At 31.0% G+C, this 21100-nt stretch overlaps 1 protein-coding gene across 1 annotated transcript; it reads right to left on the reverse strand.

Annotated features, from left to right (window-relative positions):
• On the reverse strand, positions 6969–9225 carry LOC108661531 (protein GAMETE EXPRESSED 1-like). Its single transcript, XM_018118941.1, has 6 exons — positions 8762–9225; positions 8071–8658; positions 7856–7982; positions 7594–7780; positions 7332–7479; positions 6969–7247 (listed from the first exon to the last, which is right to left on the reverse strand). The coding sequence occupies exons 1-6, from the start codon at positions 9223–9225 to the stop codon at positions 7001–7003; spliced, it is 1761 nt and encodes a 586-aa protein (XP_017974430.1). The 3' UTR covers positions 6969–7000.

Below are 21100 nucleotides of genomic sequence, written 5' to 3' on the forward strand. Positions count from 1 at the left end.
AAATTAGTTCTTAAAATTAAATTAAAACTTAAAATCATACTTAGAATAATTAATGGAATTTAGTAAATATTACATTAATTATAAGAACTTAGAAACAAAAAATAATGTATAAATCTAAAATTTAATTTTAAAAATCATTATGTATACTCAAGTTTGGGTAATGGATACTGATAATTCTATTTTATAGAATTATTTTAGTCCAATTTTGTTATGAAATATCAGCTAAGTCCTAAATTTTCAATTATAATTTACTTATTTGTAGTTGTTTTTATAATTAGTTTAATTTTAAGAGAGTTATTTTAATTTTATATTATTTCTTTTAATTTGATTGTTATTTGTTAGTTTTTATATTTTTCGTAGGAGCTAAAGGAAATTAGGCTTGATTTTAGAAAGTGAGGTGTTGAAGACCCGAAAGTATGCTTGCATATGCTTTAGTGTTTTAGCTATAACTTATGCTACAGAACACCAAATGATGTGATTCTTAGACCATTGGAAAGATAAGAGACAGAGCTACAACTTTTGTGGATATCACTTTACCTAGTTCTGCTTCAAAGATAGAGAGAATTGCATCGAAAAATAGCTAGATGTACTGTACTGGGAATGGAAATTTGTAAAGATTGACAATCGATTTTTGGGCCTTTCATTACACTTTTAAGCCCAATTAAACCATAGGTCAATTTAGGGAAGTATAGGTTAAGTTTATTAGTATAAATAGGATATTTTGAAGAACATTAGTGTAGACAATTTTGGGAGATTCAAGAAGTTAGAAGTTGAGGTTGAAACTTGGAGATCAAGATGGCAAATATTTGTTTCGTTTTCTTCCTTGGCTTTTAATTTTCTTGTTACTTTCAATGGTTTAATTATATACAATGTTATTTGTTTTTGCAATTATGAGTAGCTAATTTTCTTTTTCTATTATTACAATTAAACTCACATGTAATCTAAATTTTTAATCTCTTACTTACTTATTTTCAATGGGAATTAAATTGTTTATTTCAATTTATTTTTAATGCTTTTAATTGCTTGGCCACCAATTAAATTGATTTAGAAACCTAAATAAACTTGGAAAAGGGAGTTTAGAGTAGACTAAAATTTGGATAGCATATGATCATATTAATTGATTTGCGTATAGGATAGAAATATACCTATAGGCCATATGTAGTCAAATTAGAGCCTGAACTTAATGAGTCCATTTTAATTTCAATTTACATAGGGATATAATATTTTAGTTAAAATAGATGAGTCGGGAAACCCTTATAAATAATTTAGGACTCTAAGTTAGCAAATCAACCCATTGAAATAAGTTAAGGAAGAGAGGTAAGATTTAGATGAAGTGTGAAGGATATTGTAATCCTAGGCTTGTTTGATTAGATTTTTCTTAAGTTATTATTATTTTGATTTTTCTTGTTGGTTTAAATTTTAGTTAATTAGTTTTAGTTAATCAATTAATTTTGAGTGTTTGGATAAGATTAATTTGTTCCAATTTTAGTCCTTAGTAAAATTTTAGATCAATTCTCTGTGGGATCGATATTCTGCTTGTTAATATATTATCTATTCGATATATATACTTGCGTAGTATAATTTTAACTAACAAGTTTTTAATCCAATCCCTAATCGAACCCAATTATAAGATATCCATTGATATCCCTAATCAAGAGTTCGAAATCCAATCTAGATTTGTGACAAGAAATTTTAAACCTAGTTAACTAGAAGTTTTGAATAGGAAGTTCAGTTTAAATTCAACCCATGCCAATGATGAACTTTTGAACCCATATCCAAACAAACTCATTTACTAAAATCCAAGCTATCCACATGAAACATAGTAATATAAAAAATCTATTAATTCATATGGAAAATTATCTTTAAAAGCATTAGTATGTATATGATACAATGTTATATAAAAGTATAATGATGTTAAAACCATTATAATGATGAAGTATGCAATGTAATATGCAAGGTAAAGCTATTGGTAAATATACTATTAATTTGTTGTCATGTATATTGTCACAAGCCAAAACTTAAACCCAACCTCATACAGCCTTCAACTCTGAAAATAGAGTTTAAGTAAGCTTTAAAACCCACAAAATAATAGAAGCAAAAGAGAATTGGAAGAAAGATAGCTTTTGAGAAATATAATGCTTTTTTTTTTTGGAGGTGTTTTACAAATGAGGGGAATGTGCCTATTTATAGGTTGAGAGCCCCTTTTATTAGATATGATTAGGTTACAAGATAAGGATAAAATATGATAAGATAAGAGATTTAATTTAAAGAGATAATATTCAAATTAAATTCAAATTCTATCTAATCTAGTAAATCTACATCTAAACCTAGATATATATTAGCAAATCCAAGAGTTCAAATCAAATTACACCACGTGGGATGGGCTTGTTGTTTGGCTTATCTAGGCTACCTAGCTTGTTTGAGCCATTGTTTGTTGGGTTGCTTGACCTCTTTGGGATGCTTATTCTACTTGGGTTGCTAATTGTTGGGATAATTGTTAGGAATTTTGAGAATATGGTGTCTTGGAAAGCAAGTATATTTTTATACTTAATTTCATTAAATTTATTTGTAATGAAAATACATTTTGATAATAAGACGAAGAGTTTGTTTTAGTAAGCATTCATTATCTAGTTATTGTGGTACCATGATTCTATTGAGATATTAAAATACATTTGTATGAAGAGTCATACATAGGAAACAATTATTTTAATTGAATCTAAAAATTGTTCACAGCCATATAATAAGGCTGATCACTTTCTTGTCGTAAGGCTATAGTGTCCAGATTATTTCCAATGAAACAAATGTGATTTATTTGAAGGGAATGATAAGTTTCAAATCATCGAAATAGTTGACTTTGAGTAATGACACTATAACATGAACTGGAATCATGCGAAAATCAAATTTAAGTTTTACCATTACTTAAATCTTGATCTCACACTTATACATTTACTTATAGTAGAACCGAAATCCTAATGGATAGTGGACTCATGTTTAATCTCCTTATAATCTTTAATTTACCATGAGCATTATCATCACAAAGCGTTGATTTAGACTTTATATTTTGGGATTATAATCGAGATGATCATCCAAGAACATATATACAGATAATGGAGTTCATAGCATTAACATCACTTCTAATGATTTCAAGAATATTGGTGATTAATCTAGGCCTAGTGGATTGATGAATTAGCTACTCATCACATCTAAATACTCTAAAGATTAGATCTAGAATATTGAATCACTAATTGGATGAAATTTGAAATTATGAGACAAAATTGACATAAATGGTAAAACGGTAATTTTACCTTTTATCCTTGGATGGTTATGAGGGTTCATAATATAAAGTTTACAATTGGACAACTAATAATTAATATCAAGTATTAAATTGTTTCTTGTAATTATAGTTAATCCAAGAGTGCAACCATGAATCTATGGTGGAGTCATTTCGTGGTTAATAAGCTTAAATTATTTTTAATGAGATTAAGAATAATTTTAAGTTTATTGGAGCTTGGAATATCTATGTCCAAATATATTCCCCACTTAGCTTCATAGAATTCAACTTGTTTAAATTGTAATGCATGTTTTAATTTGATTAATTAAATTGTGTACAAAAATGACAACTTTAACATGTTTATCTTAATTTAGATAAGAAAATATGTTTGGTCTTAATCTAGATAAGAAAACATATTTGTCTCAATTTAGACAAGAAAAATTTTTTTTGTCTTAATTAAAGACAAGAGTTATCTTAAATGAAGATAATGTTAGGAAGATTCTTACAAAATGAATCTAGACATCCATGTTGATAAAAAGAGACTTTATATTTGACTATCATTCTTTTATTTATTATTAATTTTTTTTAAATAAAGATGGATAATAATAAAATAAGAGTTATTATTCAATAAGGAGTTATATTTTATCAAAAACTCTAAATGATAATTGAAGAATTAAATTAATTATTTTTAATTTTAATTTTGATAATTATGGAACATGTTTGATGCTTCCATAACTCTAAACGGATGGTCAAGATTGATTCAAAAGTGTTTTATTTTGATTAAACCTTTGAGGCAAGAGTTTTAATAAAAAGAGAAGAGATTGAAAAAAAATAAATTAACGTACTTTTTCTTGAAAAAGTTTCAACTGTCACTTCTCTTCTCCTCCACCAAGCTTTTTCGAAGAAAAGAGAGATAAAATCGATTGTCATCTTGTAGTCTTGCATTTCACACCTTGTCCACTCAAGGTTCAAGTTGAAATCATTCTTGAAAAATAAGTGGTAAACTTATTTGGTCGAAAAATCATTCATTGGTGTGGTGGTGTCCGAAAATAAGAATCTCAAAATAGAATGTATGGTTTTTCTTACTTAATAGATTCTTATTTTTTTTTTAAGATGTAAATATGTTACTTTCAATAATAATTATACGTATTTCTGCTTGTGTAATTGGATTGCTTGCTTCCTTTATAAAAAAAAAATTTAAATTCATGTTATATACAATTACATCAATCCACTAAAATCCTACTCCAACAATAATTAGCCTACATGAACTAATTTGAACTCTTAGGCCATGACATCCTCCCTCACTTAATCCAACAACACCCTTGTTGCTGAGAAATGCATTGTTACATTGAAATCATCCTCTGGCATGTCTTTATCTGAAACGACCTCCATGGGTAGTTGATTCCGTGCCCATATCTTGGGTTTCTTGTCCATCATTTGTGATAGTCCCGTTGCCACTGATCTTGGTCTCTCTCATACCATGTGACATTTCGTTTGTCTTTTGTTGCTCCCCTAAGTGCAACATGACACTACCCAATTTCTGTGGGCTCTTTGGCTTCCCTAATTGTGGATGATGACTCTCTATAACACTACACTGGTCTTTTTTCTTTTCTTTATGTAATACAAAGCTCTCCAAGTGTGACTGCTCATTGAATCCCTTTAAACATTGGTTATCACTCTCGTTGCCTAGATCTTTTTTATCCATCATGATGGCCATGAGCTTTTACGCATGGGGTAGTCCCTCGTCAAGTGTGGTATCTCGCACAGGAAACACTTGAAGGGCCTGGCGAAGAGCCTGATAAAGTGACCAATAATACTTTGTTGGGCTTATTTGACATGTTAAGGTGTTCGATGAAATGACTGACACAAGTTTTGTGTCTCAAAATTTGTTGATTGTAGAGCTTTTTGAGTTGGCCAAAGCATTTAGGAGGATGCAACGAGAAGGAACTGCGTTTTGTTAGGTTATCCGTGCAAGATTTTAAGTGTGTAGTGGCAAAGGGATGTATGGCCAGATTCTACGATTGAGCCAAATGTTTACTTCTGGATTGAGTGAACATTTGACTTACATGTCGAACGGCTATGTAGTATGCAATCAATGAACGCACGGAAAATCCTATCACGTTATTCGATGAGGTGGTTGAATCTGGCATCAAGCAAAATGGAGTAATATTTATCTGGTTGTAGACTTGCAGTGATCCAGGGTTGTATATATAGTAGGGACGGATTTTGGGGTTTTATCAAGTCTAGCGCTGGATTATGCTTGCTTGGTAGATATCTTTGGTAGAGTAGGAAGAAGGTCGAGGAGGCAATGGAGTTTGTGAAGAACATGCCTGTGAAGGTGTGTAGCAGCATATATATATGTACCGCTCAAGTCTTGATGATTTCATGGCAATGTTTCTCTTTGATAGCGTGTTGAATAAAAGCTGTTTGAGCTCGAGACCTATAGTCCTGGAAACTATTTCACGTTGTCTTCTGTTTAACACAAATGCAGGGATGTGAGAGGCAATTTAAATATAGGTTAGGAAGGTGATACAGTTCAGAGGAAATCAAAGAAAGGCTGGTTGCAGCTTGATGCAAGTACAGATAGATAGAATTCACAATTTTGAGGGAGGTGCAGGTTGTGAGTTTTGCAAGTCTGTTGAGCATAGGAAATTTTGGAGTGAACTGATGGAAGATGCAGAAGAAGTTGGAAATGTACCTGACATTTCAGGCATTGTGCTTCATATGTACATCAAGAAGGACAATGACATAGGCCTGTGAGAGAGCAGATAGCAACTTATTTTAACTCATTTAGACCGTGGTGGATACAAATTGTTTCAGTGTAACAAGGAGAGTGGTAATGTTTAGGTGATGCGTAGTAGTTCCATCGTTTCCTACATTGTGGGAGACCATCCAAGGAGTAATGGTAATAGCATTCGAGCAACCATATCTCCTTATTTTCTTCTTTATTGTATACTGTAGCTCTCCTAATTTTAACTACTAGAGAAGCTTTGGAGAATGTATGGCATCTTCTAAACTCATAAGTTCATGCGGTTGTGGTCCTAAAACAGTATTCTCAGTTTCAATTAAAACCTGGGTTCAGTGCAGTCTCCATCTTTCTGAGGAAAATTTATCATCATCTGATCAAAAAGAAATGCATATTACTGAGTACCGTACATGTAATAAGACTATAGGCTATAGCACGAACTAAGTAGACGAGTGTTATATGCATAACTGTGGTTTTACGGACACTGGGGTAATGGGTTCAACTTAAGTGCCATATTAATTGGTTGTGCGAGGAAGGTAAAAAAAGAAAGGAAGAAAACATAAAGGGTATCCACATATACAAGAACTCTAAGAGTAACTCTTTTAAACACTAGACCAGTGCGCTTAATTGCTCTGAATAAACAGGTCTCACAAGGAAAGTAGAAAAAGTATCAAAGAGAAGACATCGTTGCATGTTCTAGATCAAAACTTAACAGCCAAGAGTTCTATTTTATGATAATTTCTGCTATACCATTGTAACACACGAGTTAGAATAAAAAAAATTATCTTTTTTTAAAAAAAAAAAACAATCTTTTACGTTATAGTCTATCTTTTTATATCTACTTCTGACGCAAAAACTTTATTAATTTTGATATCTACTCGCCATTGTGTACAAGGAGAAGGAGCAGTTAGTACTAAATAAATGACTATAATTTAATTGTTGGAAAAGAATACAAATTTGGATTTGAAGTAAGTTTTCAGCATTTAACACTGGCGGAGGTTATATTTTCTTGTGTTGGAAAAGGTTGTGATTAAATTCTCTCCAATTTCTTCTTGAATTATAAAGTCAGGGTCTTCAAGTTTGTCTACATCCTCTGCTAACTCATCATCTATCCAAGAAGACCAATCGACATCACTATCCGTCTCCCATGACAACGCTCCGTTGCTTTGAATATTATTAACTTCCTCCATTAATGTTAATAACATCTGATGGTTCAAATATTCATAGTCCCTGCATATTTTATTACAAGAAATTAATTTAGTCAGGCAGTCTATAAATCTGTCTTTGCACAAATGTCAGTTTTATTATGCATACCTGTATGTGAAAATGGCTTGTAGAAGCTGAATAGAAGCAATAAGCACAAATAGTGACCTAACCAAATTTACCATCCATGTTTTCTGTTCAATATCATTTGTTGTCAAGCGAAGAACCGCAACTTCTACCAAGAATGTAGCGCATAGTCCTGAAAACAAAAATAAATTTTACATTGCAAAAGAATTTATTTAAAGCTAAAGGAATAAGTAATGCAACCAAAAAAAAGAAGAAATAGATACAAGGTAAAAGTATGTATGCATACCAATATATAGCCTGGGTCTCACAGTATATGTTTGTTTTGTGCTAGTGAACATGTAGATAATAAAGATTGACAGAGAGTAGACTAAGAATGTTTTAATTAATCTTGATTCAAAGAGCATGGCATTGTGCAGGGCATGTAGCTTATTTATAACAATGAATATCCTTGCTAGCTTTGATTCAACAGCCTCCTGTAAAATGAAAAAACCAATCGGAATGCTATTCCAAGCAAGAACATTACTGAAGGATATATAACAATGCTAAACCTGGGCTGCCAATATTGACTTGGAACTTTCAACCAAGTGATCGTGGACTTGTTGAAACCGTTCTTGTCGTTTAAGAAGCTCTTGCCGTTGTTTTCGATCACATTCAGCAAACTGCTGCATGGTATTCCTATGATTCAGAAACAAGTAACAAAAAGAAAAATTATTGAAACTCTTCAGTTTGATATGTTCTCATAAATTTTTTTTTCCTGTTTTACCTGCTCTCTTCCAGTGCTTCAGATTGAAATCTAGTCAGAGATCGAAGACCCTCAAGTGCTGTTGACTGCCCCTCTAGAACTTCTTGTTGCTTATCTAGAGAAATCCCTGCCTTATTTGCAATGTCAGCAGCTGTTCTTTGCAGATTGTTTATGCTTGAAGACATTGCATTTCCAACTTTGGTTGTCTTATTCTCTATTAAAATAACTTCATTTCGCAAGTTATCTACTTCATGCCCCAAATTTTTGTAAGCACCATCAAGCGTTACTAATCCTTCCTTGAGATGATCGTTCATCATTGCCTGACCATTTTGCAGCTCTTTTTGCGAAGCAGCAATATCTACAGCTTGCTCGTGAACGGTCTGCCAGCGCTCATTTAAACTGTGCATATGACCCTCTAAACTGTGAGTTGTTTGATCTACATTACGAATTCGAATATCAACTGCATTTAATGAATCATGAATCTGACTTGAACTCTGCAACAGAACATTTGTTCTTTCTCGTATAGAATCTAGTTTGTCTTCTGCATACTGGGCTGAATTTATCAGTTCATTAACCAGTCTCTCGGCGTCATGCTTAAATGCCTGGTTCCTGAACACCAAAAATCCAAATTCTGGTCAGCATAAAAAGGAAAAAATTACGCAATCAAAGTAAAACTGAAATTAATTTGGCTGATAAGGGACGAAAGCTTAACTGTAACTGATAGCAGATGGAATTGGTCTCAAGCAAGAATTCGAGATAAACCTTGTGTTCCAAGTCGTTCAAATTTTTCAGGCAATATACCATGGGAGATTTTGTGTCACAAAACGGAAAAGGGGACCTTCCAGAATCCCTTTGAAAGCAGTCACTTTGGTGCCATGCAAATCTTGAACGCTTCTCATCTGTGGCAATGATCTCTTTGCACCCAGCAAAGAGATGTCTATAAGCATTCTTCCAACAAGAATTTAACCCAACCAACTTATTCTTAGCATCTTCGACCAACCTGATTCCCTTCTCATCATTTAAACTATCCACCCAGAATTCAGCCACTGAGGCGTGGCGAATCGCTTTTGTATTAGAATGAGTTTCTGCAGAAGAAGAGAACCAACCCCATGACTGGCATCTTAGTGAAACACAGAGTAATACCAACAGAGACAGGAAAAAGTAATGATAAATCATTGAAGCCTTCACTTTCCCAAAACCTAAGACCTGCACTGAACATTTCAAACACAAAAATTTAATATTCACCACCTCAAAATCCTACGTCAAACAAAGCAAAAATTTGACTCCTCTCCCTTAACTTTTTGCAACAGAGTCCAATAAAGCTTCATATACTACACTAGACTAACAAGTCGTGGAGTCCAAGAGAAGCCAATCCAAATATTTCAATTGCTTTTTATTTTTTCATTTTATTAATCTTAAAATTATTTATTTATTTTTTATCAATCCGACTTTATAAAAGAAAAGTGGCATCAAAAGACAAAGAAGGTTCATTGCCCAACATTTCCCATTATGTCAATATCAGTTTTGTTCAATCGATATTTGATAATTAAATTAGACAAAATAAATAGACTAACAGAAGATGATAAGGACAAGATAAAATTACATGCCAACATTTTTAACCGACTGGACCTGCACACAATCTTAAACTTGCAATCTTAACGCAACATTTTCTTTTCATAAAGTGACAGAAGAACTCAGCCCACAAAATCAATTAAAAAAATATATAATCGTCTAATTGATAACAAATCCTAAAAGAACTTTTAGAATGGTAATGATATTGAAAATAAAAAATGTGTCAGTGATAAGACAACTTTGACTTGAGAAAAGTGAAAGGTAAAAGAAAAGTAGAGGAAAAGAAAAATAGAGAACAATGACTTGAAAAGAAAACAGTCAGAATATGAAATTAGAAAAATATAATTGTTTAATTGATAACAAATCCTAAAATAACTTTCAGTATGATAATGATATTGGAAATCAAACATGTCAGTGATGAGACAACCTTACTTTGAGAAAAGTGAGAGGAAATATGACTGGAAAAGAAAACCGTCACGATACGTTATCAGAATATAAAACGATACGTTATAAAGAGGAAACAATGGTTTGAAAAGAAAACCGTCAAAATATGAAATGATACGTTATAATTTAAATATAAAATAATATTTTTTTATAAAAGGGTGTATAAAGTTTTTTTTAATTAAAAAAAAGATTTGAATTTTATTTTTTGAATAAGGGAATATGTATCCATTAAGAGTAAAATGTTCGAATGTGATTATTTTATTTTTTAATATTTTTATTAAAAATATTTAACTGTTATGAATATATGTGTGAATGTCTATTATATTAATATTTAATGAATATGATATTATTTAATAATTATGATTATTAACATGTAAAAAGTCACTACAATTATTGTAATTGTAGTGATTACACTAATTATTATTTTAATAATAAGAATACTTTTAATCCGTGGACAAATACTTTTAAATACCAAGAGTGAATGAATAGTAAAGAAATATAAGATTAATACAACGAACACTATATTTAAAGATAAAAAATATTTTTCTCATTTGACAATGGAAGAAACTATCGTCAATACAATATCTGGTAATACAAAACTAATAAAAGGATTTGGAAGAGTCCATATTTTACTATCTGGAAGAACAAAGTTTATACTAAAATATACATTATTTTCTACTAAGTTTCAAAGAAATTTATTAGGTTTTGAAGATAGAGTTTATGGTATCATATTGAGACAATGAGTGAAAAAGGTACTTAAAAACTTTATTTTACATCTATTATCTCGAGGAAATAGCATCTGTTAGAAAAATTACCCGCTTTGTTCTCTAGTTTGTGCTACACAAATATTAGAATGATTAAAACTCGTGTTATAGTAAATTAGAAATTTAATAATAATTTTAATATTTGGCATTACCGGTTGGGTTATCTTGTAAAAAATTATTGAAAATACATATGGTCATCTATTAAAAAATCAAAAAAAATTTCAATCTGATGAACTCTCATGTGTTACTTGCTCTAAAAGTTAAATAATTATAAGGCTATTACCAGCTAAACTTGGGAATGAATCCTTAATATTTTTGAAACGTATTTAGGGTGGTATATGTAGATCCATACATCCACCATATAGACTATTTAAATATTTTATGATTTTAATCAATGCATTGACTAAATGGTCACATATGTGTTTATTATTAACTTGCAATTTGGTGTTTACACAATTACCCACCTAAATCATTCTTTTACAAGCACATTTTCTTGATTATATAATCAAGACTATTCGTCTTAACGATGCTGATGAATTTATATCTAAAGCTTTTAATGATTATTGCATATTAATTGTAATAACTGTTGAACAATCTATTACTCATATTCATACACAAAATAGTCAAGCAAAATCATTTATTAAACATTTCCAACTAATTGTAAGGTCGTTACTCATGAAAACTAAACTCTCCATTTTTATTTAAGGGCAAGCCTTTTACATGTAGCAGCATTTATACACATCATGTCAACAAGTTATCATAAATTCTCCCCCATATAATTGTTTTATGGTCAAGAATTAAATATTTCTCATTTAAAAATTTTTAGATGTGCGATATATGTCCCAATTACTCTACCATAACATGTAAAAATGGATCTTCAAAGAAAGTTAGGAATATATGTTGGATAGGAATGTTAATCTATAATTAAATATCTAGAAACATCAACAAGAGATTTATTGATGATAAGATTTGTCGATTGTCATTTTAATGAAATAATTTGTCCAACATTTGAGGGAGAAAATAAGTAGTTGGAAAAAGATATTTCTTGGAATACATTATTATTATCAAGTTTTGATCTTTACATAAATTAATATGAACTTGAAGTTCAAAATATAATTCATTTGCAAAATATAACAAATCAGTTATAAGACATATTTACTAACTTAAAAAGAATAATTAAATCTTATATACTAGTTACAAATGCTCTTATTACAATAGATGTCCCTATTGGACAATGCACGTCAGAAACATAGAAAATCAATCGGTTCCAAAAATAAAGTCATCGAAAAAAAAAAGAGTAAATAAGGAAAATGGTAAAAAAAAGGAAACATAAACTCTAAAAGAGACCTCTAAAATAATTGATAAAATTCTAGAAAAAAATCAAGTACTTGAAATCATTAAAAATGAAAAAATCTTAATAAATTGTGTCATAATAGAGGAAAAAATATAATCGAAACAAAATAAGCATCGATAATATTTTTGCATGTAATATAGTACTCAATATTATAATCAACTTTTTTTCTTATTCTCAGCATCCGTAATATCCATTACCAAAAGGGTTTGGTAATGGCTATTCAGGCCACTCTTAAAATGATCATTTCGAGGAATAGTCATTCCATTAAACCAAATACAGTTTTATTTTAATAATGAGAATAGAGGGAATGGTTATTCCATTCCCCTAACCCAACACGTTGTCAAATCCATAAATATAAGCAGAGAACATTCTTAGCATCCAAACATAATCAACAATGCATAAAATAAATCCTACAACATGCCATTCTAAACAAAAAATTTGACATAAAATCCTAAAACATGCATACTAATGAGTAAACCATAAATAATATGCTTTGTGAAAATAATTTTGAATGCAATTTTTGAAAATGGTAATTTTGAAAATGTTCTATAGTGAAAATGGTTTTGGATACAATTTTTATATATCCTAAAATTCACAACAAAATGGAATTGTTAAGAGGAAAATTAAAATTTTGAAAGGAATGGCAAGAAAAATGATTTATGAAAATAATTTGTCAAAAATATTTTTAGATTGAGGTTGTCAACACAGCTCACTATGTTTTAAATAAAATATCATTTAGGCCTTTATTGTGAAAAGTCCCTATGAGCTTTACAAAAGAAGAAAACTAAACATTTTATATTTAAGGAGTTTTGGTTGCAGGTTCTATATTTTAAGTAATGGAAAACATAACATTGAAAATTTGATGTTAAGAGTGATGAAGTTATTTTCATGGGTTATGAAATTAACTCTATGGTTGATAAAGTGTTTAACAAAAGTTTTTTAATTGTTAAAGAGTCAATATATATTGTATTTGATGAGGCTAAATGATGCACCAAGAAAACTTGTTTTTAATGATGTTGTATAATAATGCTATTATATACTGCTATTACCTAGTTAGATTACAATATCTAGTTAATGGTCCAAAATTGAAATTTGACAGAAGGCTCACATGTAGTCTAAAATTCTAATGAGGAGTAAGGATATTAACAAGTAGAGTAACTGTTATTTTTAAGATATTCTAACTTGAACCCTATTATTTGATAAAGTACCTAAACTTTATAAATATCTAATTAAATTTTTGAATTGGTACTTGAACCTGCATCTAAATAATTTAGACATTTCTTGTTAAATACTCATACTTGTTAAATTCCCGATTCAAATGAAGTTAAAATCCATTTTTATATATATTATTAAAGAAAATTAATTTAATAAATTAAAATTAGTTCATAAAAATTAAATTAAAATTTAAAATCATATTTAGAATAATTGATAAATTTTAGAAAATATTACATTAATTATGAGAACTTATAAGAATATATAGATAAAACTAACATTTCATGTTAAAAATCATTATTTATAATTGATTTTAGGTAATGGGTATCCTAAAACCACTATTCGAATCCAACTCGAGCTCAATTATAAAATACTTTAACCTTAAGCGAATCGAATAATACAAGATACCCGATTATAGGGTATCCATTGATATTCCTAAACAGAAGTTTGAAATCCAATATGAATTTTTTACCAGAAGTCTTAAACCGAGTCTACTAGAAGTTTTGAACAGGAAGTTCAGTTTAATTTCAACCCATGCCAATGAGGAACTTTTGAACCCATATCCAAATGAACTCATTTACTAAAATCCATGCTGTCCACATGAAACATAGTAATATAAAAATCTATTAATTCATATAGAAAAGTATCTTTAAAAGCATTAGTATATATATGATACAATGTTATATAAAAGTATAATGATGTTAAAACCATTACAATGCTGAAGTACGCAAGGTAAAGGTATTGGTAAATATATTGTTAATTCGTTGTCACCTATATTTACTTAGATAATTTAAATAAATAAAATTCAAATTAATTGGGCCTACAAATGCAATGGAAACTTCAATATCCAATTATTTTCATCGAGCCATCAATTTATTGGATCCAAACATATAAGGCCCAACAGAAAAGGTCCAAAATAAAATACAAAAAAAGAACAATAATAAATAATTCAAATAAAGAAAGAAAAAAAAGGTGTATATGCACTTGCACCAAAGTCAACGAGGGGCTAGCTTAGAAGCCGGAGCCACGCTATACAGAGAGAGATTGGCTGAGAATAGAAATTGATGGAAGGAAATTTTCTGGGATTTTTAGGTTTAAATGGAAGGATTAAAGGGAGGAGTTAGGGAGGGTGGAAGAGGAAAAATAGAGGTTGGCCGGTTCTAACTCAGCCCAATCCGGGTCTATTCAGTCTAATCCGCTTAATCAAGTCCCAAGTCCAGTGCCAAATATTTTTCAGGCAATGAATCATGAGAGATTTTGTGCACAACACGGAAAAAGGGGATCCTCCAGAATCCTTATGAAAGCAGTCACTTAGGTGTCATGCAAATCTTGAACGCTTCTCATATGTAGCAATGATCTATTTGAACGCTTCGTAGCATCTTCGAGCAACCTGATGCCCTCCAATCGAGAATTCAGCCATTAAGGCATGATAGATCGCTTTTGTATTAGAATGAGTTTTTACAAAAGAAGAGAAACAACCCCATGATTGGCATCTTGGTGAAACACAATGCAACACCAACATAGACAAGAAAAAGTGATGATAAATCATTGACGCCTTCATTTTCTCAAAACCCAAAACCTGCACTGAACATTTCAAACACAGAAATTTAATGTTCACCACCTCAAAATCCTACATCAAACAAAGCAAAAATTTGACTATGCTCCCTTTACTTTTTGCAACAAAGTCCAATAAAGCTTCATATATAGCACTAGACTAACAAGAGTGGAGTCTAAGAGAAGCCGGTCCAAATATTTCAATTGCTCTTTATTTTATTTATTTTATTAATCTTAAAATTATTTATTTTCTTATTATCAATCTTATTTTATAAAAGAAAGGTAGCATCAAAAGACAAAAAGCAAGATCATTGCCCAACAATTCTCATTATGTCAATATCAGTTTTGTAAAAGGACAAGATAAAATTACATGCCAATATTCTTAACCAGATGGACTTCTTAAACTTGCAATCTTAACATCATATAGACAACCTTTTCTTTTCGTAAAGTGACAAAGAAGAACTCAACCCACAAAATCAATTAAAAAATATATAATAGACTAATTAATAACAAATCCTAAAAGAACTTTTAGTATGGTAATGATATTGAAAATCAAATGTGTCAGAGATAAGACAACCTTGACTTGAGAGATGTGAGTAAAAAAAGAAAAAGAGAGGGAGCAATGACTTGAAAACAAAGTCGTTAGAATATGAAAAAATAAGTTATAATTTAAATATGAAATAATGTGTTTTTTTTTATAAAAGAGTGCAAACAATTTTTTAATTTTTTTAATAGTTTTATTGAAAAGATTGAAGTATTATGAATATATGCATCAATGTATATTATATTAATATTTAATGAAATATCATTAATTTCATCTATTTTATGAAGTGAAGGCGATATCATTTAATAATTATGTTCATTAACATGAAAGCGGTCACTAAAATTATTGTAATTGTGATAGTTAGGTTAATTATTATTTTAATAATAAGAATACTTTTAACCCACCAAGATGGATGAATACTTTTAAATACCAGGTGTAGATGAATACTTTTAAACCATCAAGAGTGAATGAATATTTTTAACCACCAAAAATAGATCAGCAATAAAATGGACATGCAAGCAATAAGATTCGGAGGTAATCAGCAAGTATCGTCCCAAAAATCCTCTGTCGCAAGGCAGTCAGTCTTCCCAAAAAGCACCATATCCAAAAAACACTCAACAACAGCTCCTACTCATAAATTTTTCAAAAGAGAAAATTACGAAAAATAATATTTTTTATAAAAATATTTTAAAAATAATAATTAAAATAAATTTAACTATATTTAATTATATTTAATCTTGATTTAATAAAAATATTTTTGAAATTATTTTAAATAAATTAAATTATTTATCACAATTTTCTCTCATTTGTGTTTATGATTTCTTTCTCATCATCCTAGTCTCTCATATTTTATCGATTTCTCTCTTCGGCATTCGTCTGTTATGCTTTTGATTTCTCTCTTCTGTATTTTCATATTTCTCTTTCTTGCGCTTTTAAGACACCAAACGATGGTTTTGATGTGCTTTGATGGGTGGCTATTTGAGAAATTTAATTTTTAGGTATTTTGAGTAAAATTAAAACGGTAGAAATGATCACAAATGTTTGAAATAGCTTTTAATTAAATCAATTCGGGACCTAGACACCAATAAACTCAAAAAATTGAAATTTATAAACTTAGGTTTTCAAAGAAATTTTTTTTTATTTTTAGTTGAAATAGGTGTTTTAGATAAGAAAATTTATATTTTGATTTATGAAAATATTTTAGAAACACTTTAATCGGTACCAAATTGTCAAAAAAAAACAAAAAAAATGAAGAGGGTTGAGAGGATTTAAAGTTTTGGTTCGTAAATAACAACAACATTTTAAACATTAAAGTATAACAAAATGTTTTTGAATATGGCGTGTAACAATAATATTTTTTTAACATGGCATGTAACAACAATTTTTTTTTCAACATGGTGTGTAACAACTTTTTTTAACCATGACGTGTAACACGTTTTTGTACATGGTGTGTAACAACAATATTCTTTTCAACATAGCCTGTAATAACCTAACCATGATGTGTCACATGTTTTTGTACATGGCTTGTCATGTCTCTGTACATGACATGTCACATGTTTCTATACATAGTGTGTAAAAACCTAACCATGACGTGTCACGTGCTTTTGCATATGACGTGTAACATATTTTTGTACGTGACATGTAACATTATAACGTATAATTTCATTAAGGGTAATTTTATCTAATTTAGTTAAAAATAGTTAAAATTATAAATAATGTTATTTTTAAAAATATCTTATCTTTAAGGGTCATTTTTAAAAATGTTGCTTTCCAAAAAGCCTCTTTCTTGCGTACAACCAAAAACATGTAGGGAAACAAGACAAAACTCAAAAGGAAAAATTTACAAAATAAACTTCCCTATAGCCCAAACCTAAGGTCAACAAAAAAGACAGGTTCTGGGATCACGTAAATCATCATCCTCCTAGCAACATGTACACTAAAGGAAAAAACACCAAAATAAAACCAAAAACAAAGGACCAAACTTGTGCATTGCACAGCCACGTAAGGTAATTCAACCTTGAATCAACATGACATTCGATCTTGGTCACAAACACTTCGGTCACAAACACTTCCATTTCATTGATTCAGCTCATTGACCCCAGCTAGAATCTAAGGAAAACCCCTCAGCAAAGATAAGAAATTCAACTAACATAAAGGTTCTCAAAACAACAGATTGAAGTTGAACTCCCTCCTTTACTAAGGTATCCGTTCTCTAGTTTGCCTCTCTTCTTACATGTTGAATCTCCCACCCCTCAACTTGTCTTTTCAATCTTTCTGTTTGCAAGATTAACTTTCTCATTCTCGATAGGTCAAAGTTTACTTGACTACCTCGACCGAAAAGAAACTTGTCGACGCTTCTATTTGAAGTTTTTAGTTGATTTTTAGGCCCATGTGAACTCGACTTGGTCTTCCCCTTTTGGTCTTACCGTTACTGCGTGTTGGATGCTTGTGCTTCTGCCAGTTAAGTCTCCTAATTCAATCAAAACTCTTTGCAACAGTTGCAAACCTCTTCTGCTAGGGGACTCCTACCCATTGGTTTGGGTAATTTTTAGGTGTCAACACTGTCCTCCATATCATCATCGTCTTATCAAGCAAAGCCTAAATAATAAAGGGTACTAAAAATGAGCAACATTATTTTTCCATGCAAAAAATATATTAGGATTTTTTTTGGCCAAAAGAAAGCAAAATTCCAATAGTGATTTTCGCTATCTCCATTTCAATTTTCAACCAACAAAACTGTGAGATGAGATCCGCAAAGTGTCCAAACATGAAATGAAGTCTCACTACATAACAAAATGAGGTCTCACAAAATGGCGGAGCCAGGCGAAGCCAAACGAAAGAGCCAATGCCTTGATCTCCTCCAAATGGGTTTGGAGAAAATCTGTTTGTTTCTATTTCTATTACATTCAAGGAATGTGCCAGTTTCAAAATTGTTGGCTGTTAAAAAAACAGTTCATATTCAGAATATCGGGCCTGGTGAAGAGCTTGATAAAGTTACCAATCATATATTGTTGTGCTTATTTGATAATTGCGTGTGTTTCCAAACAAGGAGACGTTAAGGTGTTCAATGAAATGACTGAAACAAGTTTTGTATCTCACAATTTGCTGATTGTAGGTTTTGATAAGTGAGATCAGCTTTTTGAGTAGGCCAGACGTTTAGGAGGATGCAGGGAGAAAGAACTGCGTTTTGTTAGTATAACGACCCAACCTCGATCGCTACCGACGTTCGAGACCTTCGAGAGATCCCGCCAAGTCCCAAACAAGCCTCTATAAAATTCTCGATACATTTATTAAATATGCTCTCACATGCATAAGCGATTAATAATAATAGTTGTACTACTGATATTTCTTTTTAAATAATAACAATTAAATGTCAACCACCAAGTTTTTTACAATACATATCCATGAATTACAATAATTCACATCTAAAAATCTTATGTAACTTGACCCTAGACAGGGGAGCGACTCGGAGCGGGCTAAGAGATGCCTTTACTTATTCTCAGTAGACTGAACACGCCGACAAGTACGCACTAGGCTGATCCGTGCTTGAAAAAAGAGAAATAAAAGGGGTGTGAATCTCATATACTCAATGATCATCATCGACCTCGTGAGTAGGCGAGGAAGGGAAACAAACATAAAGATGGGATATTTATAAAACCAAGAGTAGGCATAGAAAACAAACTCCATTAAGCTGAGAGATTTTGTTTTTATACCTTGCAAGTCTTAAAAATAATAAATCACAAGTAAACATATATGAAAAAGATTATATTTAGAATACTAAAAATCTTTCAACTTTGATATTCTGTTAACATTAAATTCAATGACAAGTGTAGAATGAAGAGTCTCAAACATAAAAATGCGAAATCACTAATCACCAATGAATACGTAAATTCCACTTGCCATTCAATAATAAATTTCAAGTGTAAATGCCATGCATTGTGTAATAAAAATCTACAAGTGAGCATCATCCTCGAGTAGGTTTAGTATAGCCCTTTGGCTTACTCTCTCAAACATCATCACCTACTCGTGGGAACCTCCCACGCCACCATTTATAAATCGGGATTTCAGGTCCCCCTTTTGATCTACTCATAGGAACTAGCCATGCCACCATATATAAATTAGGGCTTCAGGTCCCCTTTTACCGACTCGTGGAAACTATCCACGCCACCCTATATAAATCAGGGCTTCAAGTCCCCCTTTTATAATCAAAAATCAATAATCAACAATTATTACTTTGTGCACAAAGACCACACTTGACCTGGTGTGGTAACAGGTCCTACCCATAGTATCTCAATCATGTTAAAATGAAAATCATTGCAATTTAATGCATAATTTATTTCAAAGCATGTCATATCCATCAAATCAACATGTTAAGTGAAATCAATAAATTTATTTATTTATTTATCAAATCGCATGAATAAAATAATGACCATTGGCCCAAAAATCACACAAGCTTGTAAGGTATGATTTTGAAGCAAAAGCCATTGAAAGGTTTGTTTTTCCGTAATTAAAACCTTGTAGATATAAACTTATGTATAATATAAAAAAAACGAATTTAAAATCCTTGATTTCAATCACAAACAATCTAGAGCTTTCTACCAACTCATGCTTTCCACAATTTCGTCAACCATCAAATGTAATATATATAATATATTTACAGGGATATAGTTTTTGAAATTTAGCACCCACTCATCTCACAATAGCGGGACGCTACATCGCTATTTCTTCTTACCGATCGCTCGTCGTTTCTTCTAACCTATCACTGCAGTGCACCACCTTTACTTACTTCTCCTGAATAGTGAAACCCATTATTATTATTATTATTATTATTATTATTATTATTATTTTTCTTCCTCTCCTTTCTCCCCTGACCGTCGGCCTTCCTTCTAGCCGACGTTCCTCTTCTACTTTTCTTTCTTCCTTCCCTCTCTCTTTTTCTTCTCCATTTTCCTTCTCCTCTGGCACCACTGCTCTCCCTCTCTTTTCCTTCTTCTTTTTTTTTCCTTCTCCCTCTACCTTCTCCTTCAGCACCACTGCTTTTCCTCTCTCTTCCTTCTTCTATCTTCTTCTCCAGCACGCCGCTGCTCTCCCTCTCTTTTCCTTTTTCTTTCTTCTTCTCCAGCACGTCGCTCTCCCTTTCTCTTTTTCTTTTTCTCTTTATTTCCTTCTTCTCTTTTCTTCTCCTTTCTTCTTTTATTTCTCTTGGCCGACCCCATTTTTTTCTTCTTCTTTTTTTCCTTCAATGGTCGGGCCCCCTTTACGAGGTGTTACAATCTCCCCCACTTAAATAGAATTCGTCCCCGAATTCAGGTCAATGTTGATTCATTAATTCCACTCTAGGCTCCTATTTCATTCCTTCATTTATAAGGAATTTTTTATTTTTGATTTTTTTATCCACCTCGTTTACTTTCAATCCTTATACCCTATTAGGTAGCTTACACCATCATAAACATGCCATTTAATTCTCTTCAATAGTTCTAGTCTTTCATGCTTTAACATATTTATCATTATTATGCCTTGTAACCTTTTTGACCATCCTTGACAAAATTAGACTTTATCTTTCTTACTCAATTCGCCAATATTCACCTTATAATACCATCACCATTT

This window comes from Theobroma cacao, chromosome 4 (genome assembly GCF_000208745.1).
Source record: "Theobroma cacao cultivar B97-61/B2 chromosome 4, Criollo_cocoa_genome_V2, whole genome shotgun sequence".
Lineage (NCBI taxonomy): Eukaryota > Viridiplantae > Streptophyta > Magnoliopsida > Malvales > Malvaceae > Theobroma > Theobroma cacao.